The sequence below is a fragment of the Rhinolophus hipposideros genome (genome assembly GCF_964194185.1).
Source record: "Rhinolophus hipposideros genome assembly, chromosome: 11".
Taxonomy (NCBI): Eukaryota; Metazoa; Chordata; class Mammalia; order Chiroptera; family Rhinolophidae; genus Rhinolophus; species Rhinolophus hipposideros.
In genome coordinates, this window is record NC_138057.1 from 18,740,285 (window position 1) to 18,754,139 (window position 13,855).

Here is a 13,855-nt window from a genome sequence, read left to right on the forward strand (position 1 = left end):
AACCAGGTCACCCTTCGCTGGTCTTTAGTGTCTGTAATCTCTCCTTCACTGTGCATTGGTTTTGGGGGTGTTTTTTTTCCCTACCACAGATGATCCATTTGTTGTACATTCTTTGGCACTTCCCCATTTCATGATTTGTAAATATTTTAATTGCTATTTTAAGTAAAGCATTTCACATAGTACCTAGCACACAGAATACTCCATAAATAGGGTACTATTATGATTATCATGCAGGTAAGTTTGTATCTTAAACTAGAGCATAAGCAGTTTGAAAGCTGGTGTTTTTAAGTTTCCCTTTCAGTGCCAAATGCACACCTACAATAAATGTCTCACACACACACACACACACACACACACACACCCCACACACACCACACTTTTCACAAACCACCTTTTTCAACTCCTTGACCAGATCACGAAAAACCAAGTTATCAGAATCCTGCTAGTACATTGTTTCAAAGTCCACACTGTTCAGAGGGAAAAAGCACGGGAAGCATGCAGAATTGGTACCTAATACTTCAGTGCTCCCCACCCTTTAATAATATTGTCAACAGCACAGAGCAATACATGCATCTTAACAGAATGGAGCGGGGGAAGGAATGAACGATCAATTCATGGTTCCACTAGACTAGCTCAGAGGCAGTGGTAAAATAAGGTATGTAACTAGATTCACCTTGAAGTACATCAATCTTAATAGAAAAGAGGAAGTAAAAAAAAAAGAAATTAGTCTTGTGGTAGGAAAATCAAAAAGCAAAAGATATGTGTAACCTTTAGGTCACCTCAACCTTTCTGCTACATCCCTGAATACAGGAAAGCTATGATTTGATTTACATCATAAATTTGGTGATAGACGCAGATTGCCTTTTCTGTGTGAGGAAACAATGCCTGCAGTCACCATGCATTTTCATGTATGCAGCTGTGACCCCGCTGCTTTCAGAAGCACAGCACAGCACTTACTACATCAAATATGCATTTTAAAAGCATTTCTCTACCTGCTCTGAATTTTGATTTGAAAGTGCTAGTTAGAAGCCAAAAAGGGACTTAAAAAGCTCTGCAGATTTTAAGTTAAAAAAAACGCATAATAAAAAATTTTTTATGAAGATTCCACAATGAACATTACTATAAAAAAAAATTGAACAATAATTGTAAATCATGACATACCCAATAGTGTTTTAAAACAAAAATATTTTTCTCCTTTCTACACAAGCTCCCAGAAACAGAAGACTTGGAGCAAAAGTAATTTTCATTTTGACATTTTCCACTAATTTTATTTTTTCTTTGTGTCTGTAAGGCTGATAGGGAGAGTATAACATTTCTTCAAAAATAAACTTCCTGTTAGAATGATTCTGCCCTCACACTGAGCTGAGCTTTTCCCAGGACCCCAATTTTGAGAGGCAGGGATTCAAGGCAAAGGTGTCTGTCTGTCCATGTCCGAAGTGTGGGACTATTTTAGGTACAAGGTGATGGCTGGGGGGAAACATACAAATACTTAGGGATCCAAAGCTCCTATTATTAAGTCACATGCCATGATTGAAGAAAAGAAAAAAAACTAGAGATAAAACAGGCGAATAAGGCAAAAATTATAACATTTTATGACCTTAAAGACATTTATCAGCAAATTACCATACCAAATGTGAATTAAACATCCACATTTAGAACAACTTATAAAGCATTTCCTAGTTGCAATTACTAACGGGAAAACTGTACAGAACACGTAGATTATTCTTTAGGTCTGATTCTAAATCCCAGTATAAGTCCCAGATGATTAGAATCATAAAATGGGAACAAGGACTTCCATGGGTGGGAAAGAAGAGAGAAAAAGAGGAAACGAAAATATAAGCAAAACATGCAATTCGACAGAAAAACTCCAACTGCAAAGAGACAGATGGTCCTTGGCAAGTACTATTGGCTCTGCTTCCCTACCTATTGCCCTAGCTTCTTTCTTATCCTTAACTCTGCTGGGCTTTTTCAGAGGCACTGACACTTTCTTCTTACCCATCTTCTTTTCTGATTTTTCTACAAAGATGCCCATTCATCCATTAAAGCAAGAATTCACAAGCCCTCTGAAATCATATGCAAAATTTCTGGTACATATATATGTGTACATTTCCTAGGGGAAAGTCCAAAATTTTGTGAGATCAAATAAGGTCCTAACCAACCCCCTACAAAAGAGGGTATCAGCAGATTAAAACTAAATATATCTAAGGGAATTGTTGCAGTTCAGCCTTGTTAAATTCCCATTTCTCCCCCAAAAAAACTATAATGTAAGCACCATTTCCAAAAAATGAAAAAATTTATATATGATGTGTTCGGCCCATAAATGGTGGCCCCTTAAGCATTAAAGTTCCTGTAATTTCATCAAAATAAAATATATTAATATATTCTACTGGTTCCAATCCCTTGGTTGTATAGTATAGGTGATTTAATAGTGATGTCATGCTTATTTTATGGTAGATGTTTAGTTTTATTTACATCTTAGGGGATCCCTTTAGATAATATACTCATTATTGAAATGATCAGCACCCCCTCCCCCCCAAAAAAAGCGAAATGCTTACCTTGACCACAAAACCATATGATAGTAGCTGATCCTAAGCAAAAGCTAGTTATCAGAACTAACACGGGGCTACGATTTGATAGCCACGTCACAAACTGGGCTTAGTGCACTTTGTGTCCGTATTTATCTTCACACTTACCTCTTGTTTTTCTGCTTGATGACCCTAAGGGATGAATGCATTTGCTTGAAGAGATAAGTGAAAAAATCACTAGGAATTACAGCCTTTAGGACACACATCTTTTAAGTTCTTAAAATCAACTCTCCATCTAAATAAACTATGGAACACTGCACAAATGGATGAACAAATACATAGAGAGCACATAACTTTCATCTACTCAGAGTGTAACTATCCATTACTATTGCTCTAATCGCCCATTTCAGAGCACACCATCTGCCAAAAACATTTAATATTCCCTTATTTCAGAAAGTACAGCTTGATGTTGATCAGACCAAACCTTTCTACAAATAAGATTCTTAACATTTGATATTTGTACATGTCAGCCACTGTCTGGCACATCAGAATGATGCACGAATTCTGGAACAACCAGTTACTTCATGAATTCACAGCTATTTCCTCACTTCAGCTGAAGGAAGAGAGATCTTTAAAACACTGCCATAATATGAATATGCAGAGGAAAAATTAAAAGCAAAAGCACATGATAAAATTTCAGGGAGAAAAAATGGCATATGACAAAGCAAATGAGAAAATGAGCCTCTAATAATTTACGAATCATAAAAATGTAATGTTTCTTCCTTGCAACCAAAACTGAGTATCAGTTTTCTGCTGCACTTCCTGTATGACAGGTCAATATTCAAGAATGTTTAATTAGTTAAATACAAGTGTGTTACAGAAGAATGGAGTTCAAGCCAACCAAAAGAAAATTCAGACCAAACAGAAAGGGGAGGAGAAAAATAAGCCTAAACTAAAGGATATTTTAGTAGAGATTAAAAAAAAAGTAATTAATATAGAAATCATTCACAGATAGAAAAGGCTTCTAAAGTTTTTGAAACCAGTTAAATGCCTAAACGAGAGGTCACAGACTTACAGCCCTGCCTGGATTGTATCCTGTGAGCCGATGTCCTTTTTCTGCCTACCCTGTATTTTTCAAAATCTCAATTGTTTTCCAACATTTACTAGTCAGGAGATTTCATATAAAATGTCATTAATCCAGAAAGAGCTGAAGGTCTGGACACCATGTTTTCCTCATTGCAACAACTGGCCAGCAGTTCTCAACCCTCCCAGCACGCTATCAGAAACCAACTAGGAAGCTGTGAGAAAATACCAACGCCTGAGGCTGCCCCTCCAGTCATTCTAGGTAGAGCCCAGGCATCTGAATATTTCAGAGTTCCTCAGGGGGCCCTAATGTGCAACCAGAGTTGAGACTCATGTTTTACACTTGTCATTTGTTCTTCATTTAATCACAGTAGTCAAATGTATTGCATTGTTCTTCCAGTTACCCCATCCTAAAAAGCACTTGGAGTAGAAGCCCTATTTAAATATCCCCATTTAATCTTGTTTAAGCCACAAAACTAAAGAAGGACTTGGTTATGCAATCTGAACTTTATTAGCTGTACACACTCTAACCCAGTGCATCTCAGAGCATGATCAGTAGACCACTTGTACATCCAAATCTCTTATTAAAACGTAGGTTTCCAGGCATGTTCCACACATATGAACCAAACACTCTGAGGGTGAGCTGCTTATGCACTGTAAGCATTGAAAACCAGTGCTGGTTTCTAAGCCGTGCGGAGGGCTCCCTTCCTCTCCTGCTCCTACAACCATCACCAATTAACTGATCAGGAAGAACACTAATATGTCCGGGCCATGGAATTATTTTATTGAACAGATCAAGGAGGTTTAAATCTCTTCATTCTTTCACTTGTATTTGCACTTGGCTTGCTCTCATTGGATTGTTTTTCCTTTAGAGTTGTTCTTCAGTTCTGCTCTTGGCCTCTCTATTGTCCATAGTGGACGTGGTAAGATGAACTTGGTGCCTTGGTGCTTAGAAACATGCAAACCTTTTGCCTCCCAAGTAAGAAACAGAGGCAAGGAGACATGATAATTAAGCCACTCAAGAACCCTCTGGTCTATCCCCAAGGGGTTCCTTGCAGCTCATATGTGATACCATTAAACTCCCAGGGGCTCAAGCAGTATTTCTTGTGAAATGAAAATAAGACTGGGTCTTATATTAATTTTTGCTCTAAAAGACGCATTAGGGCTTATGTTCAGGTGATGTCATCCTGAAAATTCAAACTAGAGCTTATTTTCCGGTTAGGTCTTCTTTTCAGGGAAACACAGTATATCTATATCACTGAGCAGCCAGATAAAAATGCTGATTCTGAATTTCACACAAAACCTACTGAATGAATGACAATCTCTGGCAAGTGGACTTGCGAAGCTGTACTTTTAACAAGCTCCCCTGATAGTTCTTATGCACAGGAAGTTTGAGAATCTGAGGTCCAGGTTCAACAAAGAGAATACCCTATCTAAACTCCTTCAGGAAATTCACAGGAACCAAGGGAAGCCATTAGCTAACATTTCAGGTCCTCCCATCTCCCTCTCTCTTCACTCCCGTACTGGCATGAGTTATGCGATTCAGTACAGACTCAATTCAAATGACCACATGTTCTGATTTACTATAACTAAAATTAGTCAACGCTTAAAACAAAAAAAGTGAAAAACACTTAAACCCCAACTGTCTACTAACAGAGTCCTTAATATTCTAAAAATATAGATTAGTTTCATGCCCAGAAAGCTTACAGTGATGTTTCATACTACTTCCATTTTAAATTGATCCTACAGCATAACTAGAGCCCACCTCTCAGTGGAGTTCTCATATCCTTTCCATGCTTTCAAACACAGCTCCTCAGTTGCCTCTCCAAAGCTGGGTGATATTGCTAACCAACATGTGGCAAAGAAAGCTCTAAAACAGCGTGACAATTTTATGCTTGACTCAGGTAATCATAGCTCTCTTGAGAGAATCTGCTCTTCAGGTTCACCTCTCCCCTGTTTCTGCCATCCACAATCCCCCTGGAGGAACTTAAGGCTCTTATACACTCGATTACACTCTACTGATTTATAGTGCCAAACAGCCATTCACATAAGGGCTCTCCATAAACATTACTGGATTATGCCAACTCAGGTGATTGATTCTGGACCTCTTAATGTGCACCAATCTAAAGAAAAACCTTATGTAGCCAACATGATTTCAGCTCCTCAAACTAGGCTCCTATCCACACCCAGCACCTATTATCTTTTGAAAACAAGACCCCACTTAGAAGACCACACTACAGGAGAATACAAATTGCAAGTAGGAAAACAAGAGAAACATGACAGAAAACTGAAGATCTCACACACGCAGTGAGGACAATCAGTATGAAAATGAGAGTAACTCTAATTCATTTGCATGATAGAAAAATTTCCTTTCACCATCACCTAAACCAGGGCTTCTTGAAAGTGCCTCTGAATTATCTGGAAAATCTTACTCAAATGCGGGCTCTGATTCTGGTGGTCTGAGATGGATTTCAAGGTTCTGCATTCTTCACAAGCTCCCAGGCACTGCTGATGCTGCTCACAGGTCAGCTACTTATAGTGTGGGCACTGCAGGGGCGGGGGAGAGCAGGGGGTAGAGAGGTGGGGGGGCGCGGGTGGGGGCGGGGGGGTGGGGGAGGGCAACAGAATCAGCAACACCTGGGAGCTTGTCAGAGAAGACTGGAGCCACCCTAGACCTAAGGAAAGAGAATCTGCCCTTCAACAAGGTCCCAAGTGATTAATGCATATTAGAGAGCAGCTCACAACCATCTTGTACTCACTGTGAATGAGAATCACTTGGGACCATTTTAAAACTACAAATGACTGGGCCTCACAGCAAAGATTCTAATTTTGTTGATGGGGTGTATTTGATTGTTCCTAGGTTCCAAATCCAGGTGGTTCTAAGGAGCAGGGTTGAGAACGACTGAATTAAAAACACCCCACAGGGTAGAGGAAAATATGGAGCAACTACTAATGAGTGAGGAATTTCTTTTTGAAATGATGAAAATGTTCTAGAACTGATTATCATGATGGCTGCATAATTCTATGAATATACTAAAAACCATGGGAAGTATATACTTTAAATGGGTCAATCATGGTGTATGAATTATATGTCAATGAAGCTGTTACATAAAAAAATAAAAATTTCAATAGCTTTCCTATTTTAAAATAAATAAATAACCCCCACTGAACAACAATGAAATGAAATTATTTTCTACCCTGGAACTTTGGCTCAAGACTTTGAACTTCTTTTGAAAAAGAGAAAAAAAAAAACAAAATATAGATGTTTATGTGACTCATCTAGAAATATTAAGATCTGTTCCTCTACTCTTTAGGTTCAATTCTGGTCAAGGTAATGCATGCAGGAGAAACCTAAAATGAAACCTTGCATCTCAGGGGGCACCACTATGTTAAAAAAAGAAAAAGCATTATCAATTTGGAAAAGTTTACCCTGTATGCCCCAAGTTTCCACAGAGTTTTCAAATAGCAGATAATTTTTCTTTTGCTTCCCCTATTTAAAAATAAATTAATGAATTAACAAATACACTAATGAGTTAATTAATTAATTGTACCACATTCTTCCAACTTTTCTGTATGTTTGACAACATTCAAAAAACATGTTAAGAAAAAAATATATAAAATGCAAATCTAACCTTGTTAAGAAAAACTGGCTTAAGGGAAAAAGTCGAAGATGATAGAACAGAAAAAATATATAGTTGACATATAACTGTGTAAATTTAAGATGGAAAACATTCATACACATTGTATGAATATATTTCTCTCACAAAATAAATAATAATCTCGTAAGTGCTCTATTGTCATGGGTATTGAGTCATGGCAGGAAAAAGAAGGGGCTGTTAAAAGGGAAGTAATCAATAAAGAAATATTGGAAGTGCTGAGAGGTTAAAAAGACCCCCAATTTTTAACATATCTAAAAGAAAAAGAAAAAAATTGGCTTAAGAAACTTTCGCTAACATATTCACAGAAATAAAACGGATCATAAATAGCACTAAAATTTCAGGAAAGATCATTGTAATATATGAGACACCGTATACTTATTCTCAAAAGGAAAGCAATATAAATATACGTAAGTAATAGGCACCACTCGGCATTTTGGACAGACTCTCTCACAGCTTCTGATTGCGGTGGTATCTCAAAACTGCAGCTGTAAGCTCAAGCCAGCGAGGGTTCACAAGGATCTGATTTACTTTCCCTGTTGTATTGCCACAGCCCACATAAGCCATTTTCCCCCATGAACCAGCTCCCTTGTTAATGGCCCCCTGTTCTCATTCTTTTAAAGCAGGCTCATTCTGGATGCATCATGGAACAGACAGAGTTCCTAGGACAATCCACATTGGTTACACGGCATCCTCTGGGGTCCTCTGCTTTATAGGTGGGAGCTCTTAAGAAATGGCTTTCTGGGACCTTCAAGGCAATGGTTAAGGGCACCTTCACAAATAAGTATGATGCCTTCCCTTGTCCAAACTCCCCCCCAAAACCCAATGCATTTCACTATAATAGTTGCTGTGTGTATTTTCTTTTTAGAATAATTTTACCATGTTACATTCTATACTGTGTTTCCCCTAAAATAAGACCTTGCCGGACCATCAGCTCGGATGCGTCTTTTGGAGTAAACATTAATACTTATGTTATGGTCTTATGTTATAGTAAAATAAGACCGGGTCTTGTATTAATGTTTACTCCAAAAGACGCATCTGAGCGGATGGTCCAGCTAGGTCTTATTTTCGGGGAAACACGGTAGATGACAAAGAAAAGGCAAGCTGATGCTCCTAACTACTGATCTTGCCCTGGGTAATAACCGTTGACTACTCTCCTATTATTTTCACGGTGAGGAAGTTTACCCTCCTGCTTGAAGTACATTTGCTCAATCTCTGTTGAACTGAACAACTGTCCCTTAATGGATTAGCATGTTCATAAGCATATCTTAGTTAATAATTCATGCAATAAATAACATATTTTTTAAAGAAAGGAGAAAAGGCTTACCTAATACTATATATATCCTGAACATTCTTCTCCCCAGCTTGTCCTTCCTTCAGAGCTTGCATTTGTAATAATTTCATAATGGCTTTTATCAAGCCCTGTGTATTCCTGTGAAAAAATATAACAATATGTTAAATGTTATAAACATACAGTAAATATTCTAACGAGGGGCTTAATCCTACCTTTTTACATAATTGAATACTTGCCACCCACATTGAACAGTAGCCACCCACAAGCACCCAGCTCATCCAACAGCACAGCCAAGAAGAAGCCAACACGCAGACAGCTCCCACCCAACACATTTAAAGGAGGAGAAGTAGAGCTGAAGAATCAAACCACCAACCCATCAATCACCTCACTACACACATTCGGGGGGAAATCAATCAGGAAAAAACAAATATTAGCCCATATAACTGCAGGCAATGACCATGCCTGTTACCCATACCGAATAATCAAGTCCTTCCATTTATAAATATTAGCAGACCATGAATTATTATTCCAGACATACGAATAACCAGACATATGAAATGAATCAGCCATTCAAAAAAGTGGGCCAAGGGACCAATCAGAACAAATAACCCTCATTAAAATAAAGTAAATGGGAGTGGGGAATAGAACTTTAATTTTTTTTTAATTCCTCTAAGAGGAATAAGGAATAACAGGATAATATATCAAAAAGAAGAATAGCCTGCCCTTCTTGTTTTATTTTTTCCTTGTTATTAATTTTTAATTGTGAAATGGGTTTTTCCCCCTGCTTTAGGCTTTACTGAGGTAAAACTGACAAATACAGTTATATTTTAAATGTAATATATGTACTATACATTGTGAAATGATTGCCATAATCTAGTTAATTAATATATCCATGGCTTCATATAGCTACTTTTTTTTTTTTTTAACTGCAATCGCCAAGAGAGAACCACAGTAATGTGAGTGAAGTAGGATTTTTGCCTCTCTCTCTTTCTAGCTCTGCCTCTACCCAATTGTGGGGCAGGAAGAAGACAGGGGGACACAGCAGGAAGAGCAAAGGAGCCATCAGTGGTCCCTCCCCGCCATTACCGGTTCCCAGTCAATCCACATTCTCCCAGTTTATGGTAATATCTACTTCTAGTTCTTTACTGATGTTCTATTTTAATTTAATAATTTTGGAATATATTTTGGTACATAGTTAAATAACTGTGGTATCACTTATTGATTTTTTTTTTGGTGAGAATATTTAAGTTCTTCTCTCGGCATATTTCAAGCGTATAACACAATATTGTTAACTATAGTCAGCATGTTGTACATTAGATCCTCAGAACTTGCATCTTGTAATTGGAAGTTTTTGCCCTTTGGCCAACCTCTTCCCGTTTCCTCCACCCTTAGCATCCACCCACCCCCTGACAACCACTATTCAACTCTCAGTTTTATGAGTTTGACTTTTTTTTTTTTTTCAGATTCCACAAGTAAGTGATACCATACAGTATTTGTCTTTTCTTTCTGGTTTATTTCACTAAACATAATGTCCTCCAGATTCACCCATGCTGTCACAAATTACCCTGCCCTTTTTAAATAAGGATCTCCCTGGGAACTACAAAGAAATATTAGAAATTAAAAAAAAAAAAAGATATTTGTTAAATTAAAAAAAGTAATTATAGCTTAGTCTTGGTTGTTAACATTTAGAAGCACCTATTGTAAGCTAAGTACTCTCCTAAGTGCTTACCATGTATCATGTCATTTACTATCCAGAATATAGTAGGTTACAAATCACTGTTAACCTTATTTTGGAGCTAGGACAAGACTTGGACTTAATCAATTGATATCATTTGGTGCAATTATGTGAGGTGTTATTGAGTGTACTATTTCTTTGCATTTAAAGTTTTCCAATTGACAAAAGATTTGGTACTGCTGTCCAATATGGTAGCCAACTGCCACATGTGGCTACTGAGCACTTATAATGTGGCTAATCCCAATTGAGATGTGCTATAAGTATAAAATACTCGCTGGATTTAAAAGACAGTACACAAAGAAGAATGTAAAATATCATATATAATGTTTTATATTGATTACATATTGAAATAATATTTTTGATATATGGGGTTAATATAAAACACATTGTTAAAATTAATATCACCTGTTTCTTCTTACTTTTCAATGTGGCGACTAGAAAATTTTGAATTATATATGTGACTCACATTATATTTCTATTTCGCAGCACTGCTAGAGACACTCATATGGTTTAGTTCCTAAGTAGATTTTTTTGATGAGCCATGAGGTTTCCCTTGCAGTTGAAGCGTTTTCCCCAATCTTTAGGACAGTACGTTTTCTCTTTCATATGCATCTTCTTATCACCATGCAATGTGCACTTGTGAATCTTTTGTGACAGGTATCACACGTGTACGGTTTCTCTCCTGTGTGGATTCTCTGGTGAATACAGAGGTCTCAACACTGCATGAAGCTTTCCGCTAAGAGTCTCTCTCCTGTGTGTGTTCTCTGATGGATGTCAAACAGATTTAGCTTTTCTCACGTTCCCTATATTGTTACTGTGTCAATTCCATGGTACTTTCTTTTGACCAACAATGTGGCCAGTTTATCCCACTATGATTCAATAAAAATTAAAAAGTAAATTTTTTAAAAAATTGGAATGAACCGTAGTTGTTTTAGGAAGATCTGATTGCATGGTATCTCTTTGAGCCCTTTTTAGGAATAGAGGTATTGCCTTGTGTTCTTCCTTTGGGACGGCTCACATTCTTCTGACAACCTTCTGTACTGACAGAGTTTCTAGAATCCTCATCCTCTAAAGCTTAAGAAAAAGATATCTCAACATCCAGACTTTTAATATAAATTCCTTTTTTGCAATTCTTTACACCCATTTACTTTTACAGAATCAAAACCATTCTGCAGCTGAAGATCCTGAACTTTAAGAAATGGTATCTTCCATTATATCCTCCAGCTCTTCACAACCCTTCACTCTTTCTTTTACAAAGACCTGGAGATTCTTCCACACAAAGGTCATAATTGTTCTATCACCAATTTATCAAGAACCAACTCCTGGGTGTTAACATGTGGATTCAGTCACAGAGGGCAGAGCCTACAGAGGATTCTCAGAGCTTCAGTACAATCTGACTCCTCAAATACATACATTTCCTAAAGCTAATTCACCAGGCCTCAGATTTGCAGTCTGTCTTTTGGAAAGTTAGTTCCTCAAGATGATACAAACCCCTATGATTCTGACCCAGGCCTGTGCATAGATGTACAAGCCCATGAAATCTCAGGTCTGTAGCTGTACTCAGCAGATAAATTCTCATCATCATTGAATGAGTAAGCAGTTCCCAGATTGCAGTATCTGACAGACTTATCATAGGAGGCTGACTCTGGTTTGCAGTGGTAAGAGGGTCACGACGTGTTCAGAGCCATCCTTGTCTTGTAACCTTCAATGTCTATGCCACTAGAAGCCAGCTCCAACATCTGACTTAAGCTAAAATGAGTCCATTCATATACAGCTGGAGAAATTCCAGGCCCCACCTAGTAACATAAGGCCATTCCCTGGGTCTAATGATTAGTTTAAATGGTACTCATTTTTAGACCATCAGTGTTAATTGAATTTCTGAGTGAATTTCTTCCAAGACGTATGGATTCATTAAGTCTGGGCAGACCTCAGAGATATTGCGGGTTCGGTTCCAGACCACCCCAAAAATCGAGTATTGCAATAAAGCGAGTTGTAATCTTTTTGCTGATGGAGGTTTTTGCCTTCAATTTGTTAAAAAAAAAAAAAAAAAAAAACACACATTTGTAAAGCACAATAAAATGAAGTATGCCTGTAATCCGTTTTTTGCACAGGAAACGATATTGGTTTTCCTTATCTAATGATTTGTCATATGACTAGAGTTTTAAGGAGGCAGATATCAGACCTATAATTTTTAACCAACATGGGTCACTCACCCATTCATGAAAGCAGTGGAATCCCAGAGAAAAGCACACAATTCATATTTGTATTGAATTCCAGAGATTTTACAAAACCACTGAGGCTGACAAATGAGCTCATATTTTTAACCTTTAAGTTAGGTCTTGCTTAGTTTTATTTGTGGATCCAGATTTTACTGTGGGGAATAACTGAGTCCTTACTGTATTTGAAGTGAGTGTAGCATAAATAAAATACAATTTTCAAAAGATATGGCATCAATCAAATCACATATACTAGCAGATCCATTCAAATAGTAACACATTTGCCTTGAATTCAATTGAATAACTATTTAAATTATTTAAATATTTCAAGTGGGTTGAAAGGGATGGTTTCAGATTTTTATATAAATCCTTGCTTTGATTCTAATTAGCTAGGGAATGTTGGGCAAACCACTTAATATTTAACTCCTAGGAGTCTCAATATCCTCCTCTGTGCAATCTAGAATCATGGTAATAAGCCCAACTCTTGTGTTGTTCTAAAGAATAAAGAAAAGTATGTCAGTAAAGTATCTGGTTGTTTTTTGTTTTGTTTTTTTCAAAAAGTTGTGATAATCTAATATGTGTAACTATACCATAAACACTATTATGTTTTTTACTTTTCACAAACACCAACATCAGAGTTGATTAATGATGAAGCCTGGGGTGTGCCTAAAGCTATAAACCCACCCGAACTCCTAGTATTTTCCATCTCTCCTCACAAAATCCTCTTTTTCTTGTTTTCAAGCCATTATTACTCTGCACCTGTGATCTGCTCTCACAAAACCAAAAATTTTTATTGAATCTATATGATTGCCAAAAGAAGTTACAATAGTTTGAATAGTGCTGAAAATCAAAATAATGAATTAGAAGAAAATACAAGCACTGAAGATGCAAAAATCAAAAACAGGACAGAAGAAAATTTGACGGGACTTAACTCTTCAAATTGAAAGGGCTACCAAGTACTAGACAAGATATGTGAAAAAAATTAATTGCTGACATTTCTCAAATCCAAAGACAAAAATAAAATCCTATGAACTCTTAGATTTTATGAAATAAAATCTGTAAAATAAAGACCATAAGACTGACATCATTTCTAATTTGGCATTAGAATTCTTATCCACAACACTGAACGAAGGAATATATGTAGAATTATGAGGGAAAGGTTTATATAACTTAACAAACCTAAAACTACCACCCAAAAAATCTGAGAGGAATATATGAAGACAAAACAAATATTTTCAGGAATAACACTGAAAATTTCTTAAAGTCCTCCACTTAAAATATAATGCATGATTAGATATACTAAGAACCAACGAGTTGTTCACTTTGAAAGGGTGATTTTATAATAT

General features: G+C 36.9%; 1 protein-coding gene across 3 annotated transcripts in view; it reads right to left on the reverse strand.

Annotated features, from left to right (window-relative positions):
• The window catches only part of FOCAD (focadhesin), a 282,277-nt gene that overhangs the window by 221,592 nt on the left and 46,830 nt on the right, over nucleotides 1-13,855 (reverse strand). For all 3 annotated transcript variants that reach the window (XR_013994507.1, XM_081067235.1, XM_081067234.1), the window contains exon 5: nucleotides 8,592-8,696. Coding sequence is in view for 2 of the 3 variants with exons in the window: in XM_081067235.1 (XP_080923361.1) it covers nucleotides 8,592-8,696 (105 nt within the window). In the remaining variant the exon portion in view is untranslated. The remainder of the gene's footprint in view (nucleotides 1-8,591; nucleotides 8,697-13,855) is intronic.